This window comes from Uranotaenia lowii, chromosome 3 (genome assembly GCF_029784155.1).
Source record: "Uranotaenia lowii strain MFRU-FL chromosome 3, ASM2978415v1, whole genome shotgun sequence".
Lineage (NCBI taxonomy): Eukaryota > Metazoa > Arthropoda > Insecta > Diptera > Culicidae > Uranotaenia > Uranotaenia lowii.
The window spans coordinates 80518377-80540536 of NC_073693.1; the positions used below are offsets into that span (position 1 = coordinate 80518377).

Genomic DNA, 22160 nt, shown 5'->3' on the forward strand with positions numbered 1-22160 from the left:
ATCCCATTTTGTTGCCGTGACGAAAGTCAGATGGCGAACAAAGTTAGATTTGCGAAGCTAATAACAAAAATTTAAAAAGGTTAAAAGTTGTAATTAAATTTAAAACTCATATTACTAAGACTTTTTCTGATTTTGTTCTCTTTAAAAGTAAAAACGGATCAACTTTTGGGCCAACTTATAGATTTTCAAATTATTTAAGGAAATCTTGATTAAAACTAGGCCCCTATTCAGTTTATCTTTTTTTAACAATATTTTTTAAAGTACAGATTGTATTTTTCTAGCTCGATTTAGTTTTTGTTGTTGCTGTATTGTGCTGAATCTGGTTATCTTATAAAAAAAAGCTTTTCCGGAATAGATGAAGCGAGCGGCAACTTTCTCTTCATTCCAGTTTTCCGGTCTCTATTTCCATCAAGATTTCAGTAGCTCATCAATTCCCGGGAATGAGAAAAATTCTGGAATTCCCGAATCCCGGGAAACGCTTAAAAAATCCCGGGAATTCCCGAAGCCAATAAAATGTTCTTTGGCTTAAGCGACACGTTATCCAAACATACAGGAAAACTATGTTTAAAAAAAAAAATTTCTTATATCTGGTTAATACGTTGAATTTGATAAAAAAAAATTTTAATCGAAATTAAAGTTAAAATAAAAAATGACAAAAAATCTTTTAAACCAACCTTTTCCAATAATGAAACGCTACGGCAAGAATCCAAATGTTCTTTTTTTTCAACACTCATCATTCCGTTTCAGATACTGTTGAAGTAAGCAAATAAATGACATATTATAAAACAAATGGATAGTTAGCTGAAAATTAACGATATTTGATGATCAACCTGAAATCAAGCTAACTGACTTCTTTCGATAGTGAGTAATCTTCTAAATTATTTCAAATTTTTGTAACTAGAATCTAGCCAATCTGTCGGTTGAAGTACTTTGTTTTTGGGTCTTCGATTTGCTTATTGAATTTTTGAGGCATTAAAAAAGTTTGAATTGTTTTGCAATACTAGGTACTACCTTAAATTTAAATATACCATATTGATAAGGATTCGTACGCGGTAGAGGGTTATGATCTTCATGTTGGAATATGCATTTTCAATTTTTCCCGGGAATAGGATCATCAGATTTCCCGATTGCCGGGAACGTTAAAATTGCCGGGAAATGGACACTCTAGCTGTAAGTTCAGGAAATATTGGATATTATCTTTGTTAAAAATAAAAATCAAAGCAAAATTAGAAAACAAAAATCGACGGGTTAATGAAAATCAAGTTTTTGTCCGCATTTTCATGGCGTGACGAGAGTAAATCTGGCTCTTTAGCTTTGCGAAGCAAAAAGTATAAAAAAAAAGATTGTAAATAAATTTTAGACTCATACTTCTATGACTTCTCCTGAGTTCTCCTGAAAAGTAAAATGGATCAATTGATTGGCCAACCTCTTGATTTTAAAACTTTCCAATATTCCATTTTATTTCAGGATTTCTGGACCGGAAATGTAATTTTTCGCAAATTATTGAATGTCTTAACGATAAAAAAAAAACAAATTTGAAGGACTGTTTTGGAAATATCGAAGGGTTAAAATTGCAAATGAAGGATAATAAGGATACTTGGTCCTCTTTTCTTATTTTCATCATATTTTTTTGAAAAAAATATTAAACTCGCTGTCACTTGCATTTTCTGACAGCGTGTAATTTCAAGTTTTTCTAAAAGTTGACAGTATTTTTTCAGCATGCATCAGGCTGCAGAAATCCGGGCTATTTTATTTCAAAACCTGGCAAAATCCGGGCATTTGATTTCAGAATTGAAAACCAAAAATTCGGGCAATATCTGAGCAAATTGTGTCAATACCCAGAAATTACTAAACAAAAATCAAGAAAAAACAATTGAGAAAATTTTTTTTCATCAAATTTATCGACAGATTTCAAATCGTATTTGAGGTCTCCAAAAAAAAACCTTCACGATTATTTTTATAAAACATTGACAACACTTTTTGATTTGTTTCAAAGAAATCCGGGCAACCGTGCCGAGCTGCAATGTTTCTAAATTTTGTTTTAAATATCCGGGTGAATCCGAATAAAACCGGGCAATATGGCAACCTTAGTTTTTATGCACTAAAAGTAGATGAACTAGAAGCATTTTCGTGAGAAGAAAAAAAACTGTGATATTTTTTTAGTTAAAGGAGACTTGATCCATTACATGAAAGACTTGATCCTTAATTCAGCGTTCCTGAATCCATACATATAAGTTCTGTTGACTGTGTTTTGCCAGTGTTAAGTGTACAAAGCATACAAAAATCGAATTTTAATACTTACTTTTCAAAGAAACCTAAGCAAACCAAGTTGAACTGAATTTTAAATTTTAAAATTATAATTGTGTTTCATACATGATTTTTTAAATTTATTAAATTTTTTACATTTTCGAAAAATGCAATTCTGAAATGTTTACGTTAATGTGACAGCTTTTTGTATATTTTCCGTAAATCTATATATATAAAAATGAATGTTTGTCTGTCTGTCTGTTCCCTATAGACTCGAAAACTACTGAACCGATCATCGTCAAAATTGGCATCTGAGGGTTTTTGAGGCCGGGGATGGTTTCTGTAATAGTCAAAACTCCAACCGACTTAAGGGAGGAGGGGATTCCATACAAAATTTGTAGTTTTTCGGAACAGATTAAAGTCATGACATCCATTTTCTAGAGTTTTTTTTCTTTATTTTGGCGGTTTGTTTTTCGTCTCCAAGGTCGAGGCGTCGAGCCAACGTCGCAAAAGGATAGTAACCCAGGCATAGCATACTGATCAGTGGGAATATTTTGGCGCGTATTTCTCAACCAAGCATATTTTCAATGCAAGGGGTGGCGATATGAAGCCTTGATGTGATTTTTTTTCTACTTGATTCTTAGCTCATTTGTACAGCACATGTTATAAATGACGCCTAGATGTGACACGGATTGGTATTTTATCAATCGAATCATAACCAATTGAAAGTTTCGCAAAAATACTTCCATATTTAGTTCGTGTTAATGTAGGTAGCATTCGACTTTTCATTCAAGGAACATTAGAACATGTTCAAACGTTCAACTTTTTCTGTTAAAAAAAATTGAAAATTATTTTTTCTTCTAGAAATTGTTACTTCGGCCCAAAAACACAACTGAAACGAATTTAAAAATGAAACTGGGAGCTTTTTATTTCAAATAATTCTGAACAAACCATCGTACTTTTTTATTACATACCAATTCAAGTACGTACTTAACATGAAAAGTGTTTTTGTGCTACATGGCTGCTTAACAGAGACTTTTCGTTTTTGAAAAGCGAGACTTTAGAACTGATATTTAACTGGACGCAAAGTTTTTATGAGAAATTTGTAGTATACCCTTAAAGTGTTAAAAACAATATTCCCTCCTGTCAACTTACACGGTGGGGCAAGGGCAAACGTCGAACTTTAAAGAAATTCATCTTCAAAATGATTCAATATGTTGGGAAAACCAGAAGGAGTATTCTGAATGTTGAAACTGAAGCGGATATTGAAAATTCTTAAATGTCTTTGTAAATGACCTTTGTCATTCCCTTTGAACGGCATTCGTTAAAAATGGAGTAAAACATAAATTAATACTGCAGGAATACTGCAGATATATCTGTGAAACTTGATAGAACAAAAAACAGGAATACGTATTAAATCCATTTTAAAGCCATCACTCTGACGCATCTGTAAATAAGCTTTGCATTGACACTTGCCCAAATATACGGACAAATGTAAACTTAGAAGTTTGTTTTTGCCATCATTTTTTAATATTTAACTTTCTGCAACTGATATTTTTTTGAATATTTATATTTTTTGTCGTAGTAAATTTATTAAAAAAAAGAAATTTGCACTGTATTTAATACATAACTAATTTAAAATATTTTTCATTACCATGATAAGTGCTGTTTTGGAAAACTGCAAGCTATAATGTCTCATGTCCACGAGTTTGGAATATGGCAAAACATTTGTTTTAACATAATTTTGGCGCGAAAAGGATAGATATTCAAACTGCTTCGCAGGCGAGAATGGTGAAAAAAGCGGTTTGAAAATGGTTATTAAAAATACTTTTCATCGTTTTTTTTTTCAAATTTCTTAGCTTATTTTTTCAACTCCAAAAAATACCCCAAATGCTCTCTAAAATCTAAAGTTGAATAAATTTTTACAAATTACACTTATTTTCGGAAGGTGTAGCAAAGCACAACGGGTCAGCTAGTTTAAAATAAAAATGATATGATCAGAAAAGAGACAATAGTGGCTGATCGATCTCGATCGTATTGGTCACCTTGATTTAAGTTATTAGTAATATTATCAAAAGCCCTCGTACCGTTTGCATAAATTTGAATTCCAAATGCCGCCAGCTCGTTATTGTTTTTTTTGTATTTGTATGAATTTTTAAGCGCCAAAAACTGTAATTTTAAATAGAAATAAAAAGAACGATCTCTTTCGTTTTATCCGTCGACTACACAACAAGTTTCTGATTTGCATCCGAAACCCATCCAAAATGGTCTGCCCAAACAGTCGCAAATTATCCAAACATACTGGAAAATTATGCCTAGTTCAGAAATTAATCGAAAATATTGTGAAGAAAATTTTTTTCTTGTAATGCCCGGTAACCATATTAAATAGATGAGATTTGTACTATCCCATGCTACCGTAGATATCCGTTTGAATCTAGCTTTAAATAGTCAAGATAGTTGATTATGATATTTTTTTTTAATTCTAGAAAAACCTTATAGAGGGTGCAAATTTTTCTATCTAAAGTTTTGGCATCATCCGAAAAATTTGTTGTATTTGTACAGTAGTTTTTAGATTTTATCACGGTCAAAAAAAATTTCAGCGTGAATATGGCGAAACCGTGAATTTGGCGAAACGAAAAATTTAAGTAGAAAAAAGTATTTTTACTGTCTTTAATCAATAATGTATAATGTTTTCTGTAGTGGAAACGTTTTGTATCAATAAATTTTGATCATATGGCGTAATTATCAAAGATTACTGAACAAGAAGGATCGTTTTCAGTTCAAATTATTCTTCTCTAAAGCAAATTTTTAGGTTTTTTCTTGAAATGAAACCATGTTGTATATCCATTTGATAGTCTACATCTAATTAAAGGGAATTATTTTGTTTTGATGGTTTTAACAGTCGTTATTTCTTAATTCGATTTTGAAAAAAAAATTCAAAGAAATTAGTATCAAAAAAATTTTTTATGCTAATTTCAAATTTCAATATTTTAATCTTAACACCATATTTATTCGAAAAATATTTTAAAATTTGCTCAACTTAGACTTTTACAGAGTGTTTCTCGAAATTTGCTTTATGGGCAGATAATCTTTTGTCTTTATATGTAGATAAACAGAAATATTAGTAATATTTTCAGACAAAGCTAGCAGAATTGCATTTTGGTCTTCCAAAATTATCCATTCCGACAATACTAAAGGCTATCCAATAAGGATACGCACGCCACCCTTTAAAATAAACAAGTTTAACAAAGAAATCAGAGACACTTATCTCTTTTCAAAAACGCTTAAATTCTCCCACATTTTTAAATGATTCGCATAACCAAAAAAGTTAAATTTTTTAAAGTGACTAACCAGTGACTAACCAACACAAGTAACAACACAAGCATCAGCGCGACGTTAAAATACTTGTGCCGATTATTACAAGCGTTTTTAAAATGCAAATGACGATTTTAAACACTATACAGATAAAATAAGCAGTTCAATGGCATTTTCATATTATTGGATACCTGTATACTATAACATAAACCATAAAAAATATCATAAACAAAGACGATCTATGCTGTTGAATGAAAGTTAAGAAACTGGAAATGGTTTCTGAATATTTTTTTAAAAAGCGTGATAAAATCTAAATAATAACCGTGATAAAATCGAGCGTGAATTTGGCGAGTATTGATAAAATCGAATAGTGATAAAACCGAGAAACTACTGTACTTGTATTCAAGAAGATAAAACTTTTAACTTTTTTCTGTTGTAATTTATTTACAGATTTATTATTGTCTTCTAAGCTTCCAAATAAAAGTTAAAATTCAAATTGTTTGAACTCAAAATCAAATTTAATACTCAACTCAATTTACATTTTGGGTTTGTTTTTGCAAATAAAGTGAAAAATCGATGCTTTTTTTTAACAAAATTCGGGCAATAGGGCCGGTTTGGACCTATCTCCAACTTCGTAACAAATATCCGGGTAAGTCCGGGTAATCTAGAGCTTGATTTTAAAACAAAATGACGGAGCTCTGTTTAATGTTCATTTTTAACGGATATTAAATATGGATCATTCCATATTAAGTGCTCATGAAAAAACATCGATTCCCTCCAATTTTTCCCAAAAATAGTAGGATGGCTTATTGCAACGTAAACAGGGTGGCCACTAATTCGGGAAAGTCAGAAAATTTGGAAAACTCGGGATTTGCAATCCATCTGGAAAATACGTGAAAAAGTTGGAAATTTCTAAAAGAAATAGGGAATTGTTTACTTAGCTGCTCCGTGCTTGTATTTCAGTGCATTCAATGTTTAAGGATATTTAAAAATTGTTTAAGGATATTCGTACATCCTGAAAGTAAGCAAGAAAGTGTAAATTTTGCTCTCAATTCATGCAAACTGTTGCCAGCGACAATATTTGCTGTTTTACTCACTAGACCAAGGGATTGCAGTGGAGAGAGAACTCTTTGCATTTGGAATGGTAATGATCAAAATTTCACAACTGCTTAACAAATCGTAACAATTTGCAACAATTAGCACATTTTCACTATCTCTGAGCACCGATTTCTCTCATTTCAACTGAAACCTTCTAATTCTCTCTAAAAATTGCAACAAATGATAACAAATTCAATCATTGGCTGCAAAATTTGTTTGAACATTGACGATGATTCTCCGTTTATCTCAGTCCCCTGCATTAGACAGTTCCTTCAAATAAACCATATGATTTTGAGTAATCTGGTTGCACTGCTTCTCGCATAGAGAAAACACCCAGGTCATTTTCTCACTTGAATTTCGCACGGGAGAACATATTTGCGAACACATTGTGGACATTTTATCATATCCGATTTATTCCAACTTTAACCCTTCGTTTCATAAAGTTACAAATTTTCAACAATTAATGTATGGAAGAAGTGAAAAATTGTATTTTATTTTGATTTTTTTTCTTGATATACACATCATATCATATACACATCTATAAGAATTACTTATTTTTCTTTAGATTCCTCTTTACCTGGGAAGGGGCTTCTATTCGAAGAAGGGTTGTTTGATTCACCCAAAACTTTGGATTTTTTATTTATATTACAATCAATTACTACTGATTTAGGGCCAAATCTTAAAGGGTCGATGCACTTCCATGATCAATTGGTATGGAATGACCCATGTATGATAGTATGTTAACCAAAAAGTATTATAATTAATTTCTGGAAAAAAAATTCGGTGCTATTTTTTTAATTCATTCTATATCTACTATCTTTAGATACTGTGTGATTAACACATGACTTATCCTGGCCATAATCGCCGTCATCATCATCATCGGTTAACGTTAAACAGGTTAAACACTTCATCAAAACGAGAGAGACTCCCCTGAAACATAATCCTTCCGATTATGGCAATCAACAATGTTTCCCCACCAACAATGTTTTCGTGGGAGGACCTCTCGGTTTTGTCGGCGGATCCTTTTTAATCAAATGCTCAACTTAAATGCCGACAATGATCCGTATAATGACCGCAAAGGCAGTCGGCTCAAGAGCACCAGATTTCATCGTCAGAGATTCCGCCGACTTTGGTTGGTTGGTCTGTTCCGATGGTCAGCGCCACTCTCATGGTCCTCAACCCTCCAAAGGCCCGGACCATAAATCTTTTCCCATGCAGAAAGCTTTCCGATTCACGGTATTTTTTGTTGTTTTTGTTTGGGTTCATTCCGACTCTTCCTACTACAGTTATTTGCGAACATCCTTCTGAGTGGTTCTCTCTTCGGTACTCATCCTTGGGCCCATCAATCCTTGTCCGGCTTTGGCTTCTTCAGGATCCTATAGATCATCTGCCTTTGGCTCGGACATTCACGAGAGACAGAGAGAGATAGAGAGAGACAGAGGCAACAGACGACGAGAGGATGATAATAATTAGTCGCAACATGATAAAGGGCTTTTCCGAAAGGAGAAGCAGCAGTAGCTTATTCCGTCGTTCTTCTTAATTGTGGGTGGGGGGAGGGTAGCAAGAAGAGGATTGAGTTGGGTGCTGCTCCGCCGCTGCTGCCTTTGTTGTCTCAAGGGTCATTGAGAACATAATTAAGATTTATTTTGTTTTATGTTCCGCCGAATTGCCCGGGCTGGTCCGAAGATGCATACGGATCCTTCGGTCGCAGGGTAGATTTCGAAGGATTCTTCTCCAAGCTGAGGCTGCTGCTGCTGCTTCTTGTGTTTTAATCTGTTTCGCCATGGCCACTTCATCTCGGATCGCTTCGCAAAAGCTTTTCGGTTTCTTTGAAATATGACGGGCGGTGGCGGCGAATTGCGAGGAGATAATAGCAGTAGTCGAGCAAAGATATGACTTCCGGTTGACTTTGCCAAATGGACTTATTACATGATTAGCCAAGGCTTGATTGGGATAATTACGGATTCTTTTCTGCTGTGGTAAATAAAATGGTACTCACTAGATTTACACATAGTTTACTCATCTCAATGTTATAAAATATAAAAGATATATCATCTCTTATTCAAATACTGGCTGTAATAATATTCGTAAACATTTCAAACTTTAAGTTATAGTCCTATAGAAGTGATCTATTTTTTCAACAGACAGGAAATATTTTTTAAATAATATTTGAAAGTGGAGCATTTTTTTGTAATTAAAAGCAAAAATTTGTTCTTTCAATTATATAAACATTGTAAAACTTGTACATTTTATAGTGTCCCTTCAAGAATACATTTTATTCCTAAATATCTAAACAAGATCACTTTGCACTTATTAAGAAATAACAAACACTTTTCGTGAATTTGTATAGGTTTTTTCCTTGATTTCTCGTATACTAATTTACTTATTTACTCCTTTACTCCTTTACTATTATACTTCGTTTTTCCCTACTCTTTTACTATTTTACTCTTTTACACCTTTCTCCATTACTCCTTCCTACCTTTTCTCTTTTTCTCATTTACTCCTTCACTCCTTTACTCGTTTATCCATTGACTCTTTTACTCCTCTACACCTTTACTATTTTACTCCTTTACTCTTTTACTTCTTTACTCCTTTACTCCTTTACTTCTTTACTCCTTTACTCCTTTACTCCTTTACTCCTTTACTCCTTTACTCCTTTACTCCTTTACTCCTTTACTCCTTTACTCCTTTACTCCTTTACTCCTTTACTCCTTTACTCCTTTACTCCTTCACTCCTTTACTCCTTTACTCCTTTACTACTTTACTCCTTTACTCCTTTACTCCTTCACTCCTTCACTCCTTTACTCCTTTACTCCGCTACTCCTTTACTCCTTTACTCCTTTACTCCGCTACTCCTTTACTCCTTTACTCCTTTACTCCTTTACTCCTTTACTCCTTTACTCCTTTACTCCTTTACTACTTTACTCCTTTACTCCTTTACTCCTTTACTCCTTTACTCCTTTACTCCGCTACTCCTTTACTCCTTTACTCCTTTATTCCTCAACTCCTTTACTTCTTTGCTTCTTTGCTTCTTTTCTTCTTTACTTCTTATCCACTTTATTCCTTAACTCGTTCCCTTCTCTACTCCTACACACCTTTACGTAATCCAAAAAAAAAAATCAAATGCTGTTGGAAACAAAGTTGAATAGCTCAAACTATGAAAATATAAAATGAAGTGATTCTTTCTTCCGATTGTCAATTTCAAAGTAGTTCTGGTTCAAATCTTAAAAAAAACAAAAATTAGTACTATCAAAGATTTTATCGGTATATTTTTAAAATCTTTATCTCTTCTTCAGTATAAATAATGAAAAAGTACTTGAACTATAAAAAAAAAAATTGAGCAGAGTTTCGATTCAAAACAATTTTTCACTAGTTATAATGGTCTTTGTTAGAAAATTTAAAGCAAAATTATTTAAACTCTACAAATATGGTTGAATTAATCTCAACGTGATTTTGAACAAGTCCGTTGGAAACCGTAAGATGATTCGACCAAAGACAAAAAAAAGTCATTAAGCTTGGAAGAAAGATATTTCCAAAGAAAATATAAGCTAAATTTATTGTTTTAAGTCTCATAAAGAGATGCTCTTATCTCTCTCTTATGCTCTCTCACGATGAATTTAAAAGTCAGAATATCAGTAAAGTCTTACATTGACTCATATTAGACTGCCCCAAATTTGTATGGGATATTTAAAACATTTGATTTTGTATGGAATTTTGAGACATTTTGTACGGAAGAAACATGGAAAACCTGTTTTTCACCAAAAACTTTGGTTCCCTTCGGCCGATTTCGGTTTTCTTAAAGCCTAAGTTATGACAAATATTTCATCCAAAGACTGCAATTTGATTAGATTTAAGATAAAGAAGTTATTATTCTTCAAAAATGAGCTAACTTTTTCAAGGGTGGTATTCATCACTGTTTTTCAGTCGGGCGGTCGAATATATTGACAGCTTTCTCAATCTAATGTTTTCTTTCTATGAAAGGATGTTCTCTAGATTTATTTCTGGAATTTCAAACATGTCGTCTATGTTCATTCTTGAAATCATCATTTTGTTAAAATATTTGAATCCAAAAGATAATGAAAATCTACTCACTAGGTATTCTGTTAGCATAAGTAAATTAGTTTTTGAAATGCCCAGCAAACATGAAACCATATCAGAAGTGGTAACTTCAGTCGTTTGCAATGGTATTGCGAATCGCAATTCCAACTGTAAAATAATAAGATCGTATTTAACGTCGTCTGAAGTCAATTTAAATCGGATATGATAGAAAGTCCACCATTTTTGTAAATTTCGAAATGAGTTTGCTCTCGAGCGGGCTTCAGGTAAGAAAACCATCGTCATGTTCTCGCTGCTACCAGCAGAGCATCCAGATGGCTAAAAATCAGATGGGAATTGAGTTATATTGAACAATATATTGTCTTTTGCAACAATTTGAAGGCTATGTGAGCAAAATCTTGCGCTCTTTTGCATTCTTCAGGTAGGGACGTATAAAGGCCGGATAGCGCTCAATTGGTGTAATTTTGTCGCTTAAGAAAGAAATTAAATTTATGTATATATACTGCCTCCACTTTGAAAGGTAATTGCTGTTTTTTTTTTTCAAGTTTTATACAATCATTCTTTAAGGTATATGGAACGTATATCAAAACACCATAAGAATATAGCTACAAAAATGTTTAACGGGTACCCAAACATGAAACTTATTATCAATGTATGAAGGTTGCATGTTTTCCATGAAATTTTAATGTAGATATTTAAACATTTCTTTGGAAAATTCAGGACAATTCGGGAGTTTACGGTAAACTACGGAGGCCTCTTGGAAATCTGGACAAATCCTAAAAACCAGGACACCTCTGATACTTCTGGTTCAGAGAGCAGCGTTTCTTTTCGTGAACGTATCAAGATAAATTGTTAGCTCTCAGATATCTCCTCGACACATTGCGCAATAGATTTTCTCAGAGAAGGGAAATCTGCAGTTGTGAATGCTCTCGCTCACTCTTATGTGTTGCCGAACTCACACTTGATAGCAGCGTAATTTATCTCTCCCCGCACAGTTTGAGGGGAGCAGGGATAAAATGGCACTCTCTTTCGATGGACAAGTCAATCTGAGGAGTTTTGCCATCCATGGCAACCACTTGCATCAACCTGTTAATTCCTACACTGAAAAATTGTAGGCATTCAAGGTTGGACACATTTAAAAACATGTGGTTAAAATTTGGGACAAAATTACCGAATTAAGTTGTGCGTGCAGCTTGCATTGATACGAGATATCGCGGTTTTGGGTCGCAATATGTAAAGACAGGAATTTGAAACCATTTCCAAAAGGTGTTCAGGAAATAGAAAAATATTGTTTGAATGCGATCTAAACTAGAAAATTGGAACAACATCAACAAAAAATCAGCTGGCAACGCTGATTCTGTTAAAATTCATTCTTATGTTGCGGGTGTTTTTATGAGTTCACGAAAGTTGAATGAACAACTGCGAACTCTAAAGTAACGACCACAACATATGGACCGGAGGATCAAACCGGTTTCAAGCATTTTGAACAAACCCCGTCGCTCCATTCTTTTCCAACGAAGTTGAGGCTGAAACTCGCTCCGGTCAATTGAGGAATTCACGATTCCGCAATTCCGATCTGTACTGGATCCAAACCTATACCTACAAATGGAGAACTTTTGAATCGATCGCTTGTTTGAAGTAGGTATCCACACGATCCTGCCTTATGACCGTAACTGATCAAGGAATGCGTGCGTCTACTTTGAAGCTTCTGGAAGAACAAGGCGGCCATTGAACTCATTCCAGGGCGCATCAATCAAACGAATTGATGATTGAGAAAACCTAATTCATTTGAAAGAGTCATTCAGAAATGTTAGTTATTTGTATCCGACTGAAACCAAAAGTAGGTAGTATTTAATTCCCTGCAGCTGTCTCTTAATTTACTTCATTGGAAATGCTCGCAGAAGTTTGTGCTCGAAACCGCCTCCCTCTTCTCGACAGGCAGACATCGTCGAGCGAGACCACTCTTTGCGTTTGCTTTGCCAGCACAAAATTAAGTCATTATCTTCCAGCCAGCGGAACCGCGCCTTTGGCCTGGTCCTGGCAAAAGACACAGTCGCAGTGTCTGTCTGAGTTTGACTTTCGCGGATGATACTCACTCCTCATTCAAGCCAGCAGGGCCTGTCCGCACATCAGCTGTAGCTATGTATTCTGACTTGGGCTCTTCCGTTCCTTCCCCTGGGGGCTTTGAGGCGCGGGCCGGCCCAAGCGCTTGACAATCATAATTACTATACTTTGGCTCCGTTCGTTGCCGTCGGTCGCTCGAGGTTTTGCGGTGGCGGCTTGAGGTCTTGGGGTTCAAAATGTTTTATTTTACATCCAACAGCTTCGCTCGGCCGAACGCGATTACGTTTATTTAGCAAGGGATGCGACTTGTTTTGAAAAATAAAGAGATTAACATTGGAATTCACTTAGCTTATGAGCTACGGAGGGATCAAATGGTTAATTTTTCTGTTCAATTTTCGGTTCGTTAACGCGTTTGGGATGAGTTTAAATTCCGACTTTTCCATGGGAACATTTAAAACCACAAACTTGTAGAACTTGCATTCAACATTCAAAAAGGAAGAGTATCTCCATGCAAAGAAATAGTGTCTGACACAAAAACTAACCCGTCAATCACGAATTGGTCCGCTTACTTTTGTTTATTTTAGGAATTATCCTTACCCCTGCTACCATAGAAGAGGTTGCAAAAATCCAATGCCTATTTAGCAAATCTCTGTGCCAAAAATGTGCTGAAAAGTGTACTGTACTAAAGATAATATGACTGGAATAGAACGACTGGCAAAAAGACTCAAGCTCCCAAGTAAAGTTATGCATGACCACAACATTCAAGCGAAACAAGAAAAACATTTTATGAGATTTTCATCCTATTGGATAATCCTTAAAAAAGTTGTGAGAATCGAACTCACTGCAACATCTCATCTCTTCTTGCCAGTCTGATATCTTACCCAGTGCACCATCTGAGCACCATTTGCCAACTGACCTAAAGCAGATATGTCCATTATGGTGTGTCGTTTTGTAAATTTCATCAAATTTCAAAACCCTGTAGCCCAAAAAGTTTCCTTAATGGTCAAAACGAATGAAAGATTTTTTTTTACAAATTTTTCATAAAAGATTTTGGTGCTCAGGCTTATGGAGCTTACTTAAAAATGTTCTGGCTTCAATTTTGCCCAAAACGACAAAGCGGTAGGAGAAGCGAGAAAATATTTATTACACACCAAACAGAGCCATCTTATTCATAAAAAGAAACTTGCATCACTGACAGATTTTCCGTTCAATCTCCAGAAACATAATTTAAACACAAAAGTTATGGATTTTATAGCTTTGATATGTTCTGATGATATGATATTCATAAGATTTTCTATCATTTACAAAAAAAATTAAGGTAAGCAGAAGTTTAGAGTCACCAAATGCCTTGGTTTTACAAAAAATTAACAAAAATTGGATGGAGGAAAAGGAAACTTTCAAGACCACAGGGTTTTTGAAATTTGAAAAATGATGCAAAACGACACACTTTAATACCCATTTGATTTAAAAGCTGTATTATCAACAAATGTGAAGGGTTTTAATTACAAATGTTTCGCGGAAAATGATCTTACAATATTGTATGATCTTCGGGAAGAGAATTACTTCCAAGATCGTTTCTGAATACAGTCGTAAGAGTGATCCAACCAATAATTTGGAGCTTGATCACCGATCTCTGTAATTTCTTTAATGGAAACTTACTTGACTTCTAAATAAGCAATTTATGGCAAAAAATAACAAAACTATTTTTTCAGTAGTTTTTATTGTTTCAATAGTGTTTAAAAAATAGATACATTTTTTTTAATATTTTTATGTTTTATAATTGGGCTCGTTTAAAGGAGAGGGTTGAGATAAATCTTCTCAATTTTTTTCTGCAAGGACTGCTGAAAATCGAATGTTTCTGAGGGATTTGCACATCAATCTTTTTTAGGTTTGATGAAAATGTGAATATTTATGTCCTTACTGATTCTGTTTGTGTTCATCAACAATCAATATAATCAAGAGGATTCACGAATTTGTTTTACCGTTTCACCGTTTCGCCGATAGTGCTTTAAATTTCACAAGGAAATTGCATATTTAGTGTCTATTTAGTTAAAACTTACTTTGCAGGAATTCTGCTCTATATAGATTCAAATTTTTTTATCAGATTTTGACACTCATCTCTAGTTTTGATGTTCGGACATTCCGCAAGGAAAATTCGTAAACAATAAAACAATAATAAACGCTCTAAAATAAGCATTCATCTTTAAAAAAAACAATAAGAACATTTCTTAGCTTTGGATCTGAAGGATAATTTTTTAATTTGCTTGTGTCTATATTATTAGCATTATTCATAAAACCAATGAAATCCAACTCCATCTGTGTTTGTTAAATTTTACATTTATTTTTAAAATTTTTTTAGTGACACTTTACCAACTTTGTGGCATTCATGTCACGCTCTATATTACAATGGTATTGTATTTTTGTTTTTTTTTTTGGCTAATCTATTTGGAGAGTCTTGGCAAAGTGTTAAATTTTCTTCTTATTATTACTACGTGGAGTTCACAATTTTATGTTTCTTAGCCAAATTACAAATTCTTGATTTTTTCCAAAGAAATTATTATTCATCTGGTTTTGTCCGTAAGCCTTTATTCTGTTTAGCCTAGAAACTAACTTTTTGTTAGGTGGGGTGAGGAATTGGACCTCTTATTGGCTGATTTAAAATCTGATCAGCTAATTGACTCAGAAATTACTTTTCCGCTCCCCCCTGAAGGATTTCAAATAATTCATTTTTTTTTCAAGACTGGAAAATGTGTTGACTTTTGTTTTGAAAAAAAAAAAAACAAAAAAAATATTTATCGTTTAAAACCTCTGAAAAAATTGGTTGAAAAAATATCACTTTCTTCAAAATTTCCGCCCCTCTTCCATTATTCCAAAAAACTTGAAAAGGGAATAAATAAAGTTTTTAAGCATTTTATGTAAATTTTGAATCGAATGTTTACATGACCAAAAAACAAATTGTGGAAGACGGAAGTTTTCTCACCTGTTGTGTTCTTGGTTATATTGAATTGAAATCATTTGATTTATAGGTTTTGTGCAATGATATAGTATGCAATTTTGTTGCAGACAATGTTTCGTGCAATTTTTTCTAATTTATATGGTTTTCGTATTATTTGCGGTTTTCCAACTCCGGTGACAAAAGAAGGATTTGAAATCGGTTCCGGCCTAATTTGAATTTCCATATAAACAAACAGTGACCCGGACAAAACAGACCACTTTTCTGTTGACTCTTCAAATGCTGATATTTTTAGTTTTTCAAAACCTTTTTGAATTCATTGGAGTGCTGATAATTTCAAGATCCCTTCATAATTAAATTTTAAATTTTATTTTATTTACTTACTCAGAAGCAATTAGTTAAAAAAAATCTACTTCGTAGTTTATTGGATATAAATGATTGAAACAAATTATCTTAGAGATGAAATGGCCTGGTCTCTAATGGCCTTGATGATTCACAAACGACGATTTGCATTTTTTTATGTAAGGGTTTGGTGATATTTCGGGGTTAGAGAGATCCAGTCTAATTTAAAAAAAATAATAAAATAACTCTTTTTTATTCTTAACATCAATTTTTGTTACTTTTTGTTAAAAAACGTCCGCAAACTCCTAATGGAATTAAATTGAGAGCTAGAGATGACCATACGATTTGTTTGGAACATGTTTCTAAATAATGTATATGTCCTCCTGTATCGTTTACATCATGGATTCTTCTAGGTTCTCGTTCAATATGTCGATTTTACGATCAGCAATCACATTACCGATGATCCAAAAAAAATTTGTTAGTAAGTAGGTTTTTATATTCGATTGAATATGACAGTATCAAATGCCCAAAGTCGATCTCTAGAGAATACTTCTAAATAGAGTAACTTTTTCTGGTTAAAAATCTTAAAATTGAAGCAAAGGAGATGTTTAAAATGATAACGGGACTGGTTCACCCCCGAAATATCACCAAAATCTCGCAAAAAAGGGAAAGTCGTGATCAGTAAATCATTGAGGCCATTTATGATTATTAAAACACTATGATAATTTGTTAATCAATAATATCAAATCAAAAATGTAGTGGATTGTTTTTCTTCTTCATTCCCCAAAAGTATGCAATTAAGTGCACTTATTGCTACTGAGTTAAAAAAATAACTGCAAAACAAAATTTTAATGGAAAACTATCTTGATATTACCAGCTTTACAACGAACCCATTCAAATTCTAATTTAAATGCATTTCAAGATTCAACAGGAAGGCGGATTTTTCTTTGTGCTGGTCACTGAACGTTCTTAGTTGTTAAAGTCGTTGAAATATTTACGAATTATTGACTAGATTTTCTTTATTTTTTTTAAACCTCTTTAGACTAGAGGGGTCAGTTTCCATATTTTTGCTCGATAATATAAGTTCAAAGATATAATGATTTAATAAATAGCTACACATTTTAAAGAAAATCACCAGAAGCTAATTTTTTTTTTGAACTTTGATTTGCCTCTCTCACTAATATTTTTTTGTGCTGCTAATAAATTTTAATTTTACTCTTGATTTGACTCTCTTACTTATACTTTTTGTGCTACTAATACATTTTAATTTTAAAACCTTTGGCTTAAAAATCAATCCATATATATATATATATATATATAAAAATGGATTTCTGTCTGTCTGTCTGTTCCCTATAGACTCGGAAACTACTGAACCGATTTAAGTGAAACTTGGCAGGTGGGAATATTGAAGGCAGGGAAAGGTTCCTATTATGGTTTCAGACCCCTCCCTCACTTATGAAGGGAGGGGAGAGGCCTTCCAAACAAAAGACAAATGTTTGCATAACTCGAGAACCAATTAAGCAAATGGTATCAAATTTGGCATGTGGTGGTATATTGTTACGAGGAATGTTTCTAAGTATATTAGGTACACCTTACAATTTTTTACATAACTCGAGAACTGATCAAGATATTGGAATCAAATTTGGTAGATGAAGGCATTGGAACACAAGAACTGTTTCTATTTTTATTTCGACCCTTCCGTTTTTCAGTGGGGACAAAGGCAGGGAACGAGGGGGCATCTATTCATTTTTTATTGCAGAACTTAAGAACTTATTGAGCAAATGGAACCAAATTTGGCTCGAAAGAGTATTTGGGTACGAGAAAGGGTTTTATGAATATATGATACCCTTCTCTTCATTTTTATAAACAGATAGAAAGAAGGAAGAGGGCTCCTTAACATTTTCCAGCATAATTGGAACATTTTAAAATCATATGAATCTAAATTTAGCATGGGAAGGTTTTTGAATACGAGAAATGTCTCTATGATATTTTGAGAACCCTCTGTTCTTCGAGAACTTATCCAGCAAATGGGACCAAATTTTGCTTGGTAGGATTTTTGAGTTGTTACGAGGAATGTTTTTTTGAATATTTGGTAACTATTGCCTCCTTCCAGTGGGGTGATTTGAAGGAGAAAGAGGGCCTCCGTTACAATTTTTCGCAAAACTCGAAAACTAATCGAGAAATGGAAACAAATTTTATTTGGGAGGGCATTTGAACTCGATGAATGGTAATATGCTTATTCTAGACTCCTTTTTCCTTCAATTGGGAAGAAAGTTAGGAAAGAGGGGAGCTCACATAAAATTGTTTTGCTTAAACCAAGAACTTATCAAACAAATGAAACCCAATATGACAAGGGAAATCATTTGGGTACGAGAAATGGTTCTATGATTTTTCATTTTTCCAGTGGGTACATAAAAAATGGGGAGGTGATCCAATATAACTTTTTTGGTATAGAAACAATCAAGCAAAAAAAAATCAAATTTGACCTGGGAAGGTATTTGAGTACAAGATATAATTCTATGGAATTTTACAGACCTTTCTGCCTTACAGTGTGGAGAGGTGAGGGACGGAGGGGGTTCCATATAAATGTTGATGAATTGTTTAAAACTTATCAATCAATATAACCAAATTTAGTGTTAAAAATGAGCAAATTCCATATGCCAATAAACTGAAAGCTGATTTTGAACAGAGTATTCAAATTCTTGGTCAACTTCCAAATTCTTGGCACTACGATATGAGACAATATTAGTATACCCTTATGATATTTCTAGTGTGCCCTCATGTGGACTTAAATTGCCCGTTTTTCAATGTCAAGATATCATTTTTAGATTTATCATATCGTCTATTATGATACCTGTGGAGAAGAGATGAAAAATGTACCAAATAAAAAGTTTCAAAAATATATAAAACAAATTTGTGTCAACACTGAAATAGAAGCTTCAAACACAAATTAGTTATTGGTATGATCTTGTGAGTGGCTGACATGTTAAAGCCATATTCTAAAATATGATTCAGATTAATCGTCAGTCCTTGACAATAGCGTAGTTGGGCTGATTGCAGATCGCACGCAGATGCAGATTAGAAAAGCTGCTGCTTTGTTTGTTTTGGAATGATGTCAGTTCCGACGAATAGGACGAACTGAAAAAAGCGCAGATTGGAAAGGCTATTGCTTTGTTTGTTTTAAATTGATACCAGTTCCGGTAAATAAGACAGACTGGAGAAGCACAGATTCGAAAGTCTTCTGCCTTCTTCATTTAGAAATTATGCAAGTTCCGGTAAATAAGATGGACATAAGAAGCGCAGATTGGAAATACTGCTGCTTTTCTGTTGAGTCTTAAAATGCTGTTTGTTTTGAGATGATGTCAGTTCCGGTAAATAAGATGAACCGAAAAAGTGCCGATTGGAAAGACTACTGGTTTTTTTTTTAAATGATGGCAGTCCGGTAAATAAGACGAACTGAAAAAAGCGCAGATTGGAAAGACTGCTGCTTTGTTTGTTTTGAATTGATACCAGTTCCGGTAAATATGACGGACATAAAAAGCGCAGATAGGTAATGCTGCTGCTTTATTTTTTTTTAACTATGCCAGTTCCGGTAAATAATACGGACTGGAGAAGCGCAGATTCGAAAGACTTCTGCTTTGTTTGTTTTGAATTGATGCCAGTTCCGGTGAATAAGACGGAATGGATAAGCACAGAGAATGGCTACGGCTTTGTTTGTTTTGAAATGATATCAGTTCCGGTAAATAAGACGAACTAAAAAAGCGCAGATTGGAACGGATTGGAAAATTTTCGTTCAGGTGTCCACTGTCGTCTTGTGTTCACGGTCTTTGAACTCTCAATTATTACTACACGGATTTTGGAAAGTATCGTAGTTTTTAAGCGTTTTTTTTTCATCGGGGCACGCTTCACTCGCTTTACAGGCGTAGGTCGATAGTTTGCGCAGTTCATCCCTGGTATGAGGACATATAAGATCACGAATGGTATTATTTGAACAAAAATTTCAGATTCTAATATAAACAATGATAGATTTTGTGTTAACAACATCTAAACAATGATCAGTTTAACTTAAAACACAACTGAGTGACAAAACAGCTCTATGGAGCTCGTGAAAAAAGAAATATGTTTCGAAAAAAGTAAAACTAGCAACTACAACTTCCTGGTGAAAGCTGTGCAACTTTAACTACGCCGCACGCAACAAAAATAAATTGTCAGGTGTAGTAGGGAACCCCACGAGATAAACAGGTGTTAAGTCTGGTTTGCGATCCCGAAACCTCCTAAAACGATAAACCATCATCATTTCAAATTTCCCATATATTTTTCACAGATTTCCTAAAACCGGCCCGAGTAAAAGCAGTATCGACAGCAACAAGACGCTTCCCTTCTCCATCATTTAACGAGAGCACAAAGGCTGTGGGAGTCGAAGAAAGAAAAGTACCGAGCTATCATAGTTTATGCATCCAGGACCTCCGTCCAACTTTTTTTTGCAACCGGCGGAAAAGCTGAAGAAAGAAGGAAAAAAGTTTTCATGTGCACCAAGGGAGCGAATTGATAGAAAAAGTGTCTAGCTGTAGTTGTGTAACTACTTACGAGCAGGTTTCCCCGTGTAGGAGTGTGTCTAGCCGAAACCGATGGAAAGGGCGTTAATACGTGCGGTCTAGCGCCTTTCCTCCTGAACCACCTACACGCTCTTTTAGCGCATAAATTATGCACCCGGTTCAGTAGTTGGGATGTGCAAATATACACGACGCGCGTATCGTAAGATCTGATACACCTTTGCTGAATCCGGTCCGGAATCTGCTCTGGGGAGAAAAAAAAAGTCGATCGATCGCCGTGAGGGTATCAATTATAAATTTTCCCCCGGCTTGGGGCAGGGGTTCGGAATTTATTAAATTTGTAACCGGTGAATTGAGCAAATGTGAAGCGCCGGCAAGGCAAAAAAGTATGTAAATTATTCCTTGGAGTTCGACAAACGGGGTTTGTTTTTTTCCCGTTCAGTTCCGTTCCGTTTTTTCTTCTGTTGCTCGCTCGTTGTATTTGAAAACGGCTTCCGGCCCCCGATGTCCTGAAATCGATGAACTCAGGTGGAAGGACACGCTCGGGTGGAAGTCGACAGTAACGAAGCCGACGGCAGCACAGGAATTTATGAATCGCTTGGGGATTTCTATTGGAAATTGAATATTTTCTCCCAACAACGACGACGGTGTGTGAGTGAGTTCCCGAGGAAAAGCGATTCTTGCCCTAAGAAGGGAGAATCAAGGTGGAAAAACTGGAGGAGCAACAGCGGACAATGCAAAGCAAATCTAGGGAAGGACGACGGCCAAGGGGTCGACCTTCGACGGCCAGGATGTTGCTGCAGCTGGTGCCCCTGGTGGGTTTTCTGGCTTCCGGCTTTTCCGGAGTGCACGGCGATTACGAGAATACCTGGAACTTTTACTACGAGCAGCCCTGCTGTGGAGGACAAAGTGGAGGACCACACCATCTGAGGCATCACCGGGGTAAGTTTATCGATGTAATAAATCCTAATAAACACATTAGACGATGCTGCTCGGGGGCCAGACTGATTAATCTTTTCTAGCTGGCGGTCTGCTCGAATGAATGTGCTATCATACAGAAAACAATTTCATAAATTACCGTGGCTTTGGGGCTTGTAAACATTCCAACCACGAAAGAATTTGTTAATATTTTTTTCTGGGTCGTGATGTATCTTTTACATTAATGCCAACGTTCAAACTATTTCATTTGGAAATAAATCTAGTTGATAGCGATGAAAAGGTTACCGACTCACCTATCAATTGAACATATCAGCGAACCCAAGCAGATTTTGATGCCTAAACCGTGACAAATTGAAACCAAAATAAGCTATCAATGCCAAAATGAGAGCAAAGTTTTGGGTACCATTTTTGCGTTGGCAAAATTAGGTTCGATTGAGGTATCAATTTGATGGAGGATGATAGCAAACCAACACCAAATAATTTAAGAATCATAAATTCTAGCACTAAGGAGTGAATTCGAAAAAATGCACTACTTTTAAAAGCATAGATTGAAATTGATGGAAATTGATGAAATTTTAGTGATGCTACCTACT

The 22160-nt window shown here is 34.6% G+C and overlaps 1 protein-coding gene across 2 annotated transcripts in view; it reads left to right on the plus strand.

Annotated features, from left to right (window-relative positions):
• The window catches only part of LOC129750510 (semaphorin-2A), a 402306-nt gene that overhangs the window by 123401 nt on the left and 256745 nt on the right, over nucleotides 1-22160 (plus strand). The window contains exon 2 of one of the 2 annotated variants that reach the window (XM_055745473.1): nucleotides 20400-21570. The exons of the other annotated variant lie outside the window; for it this stretch is intronic. Coding sequence (XP_055601448.1) covers nucleotides 21363-21570 — 208 coding nt within the window. The 5' untranslated portion in view covers nucleotides 20400-21362. The remainder of the gene's footprint in view (nucleotides 1-20399; nucleotides 21571-22160) is intronic. 2 annotated transcript variants of the gene reach the window in all.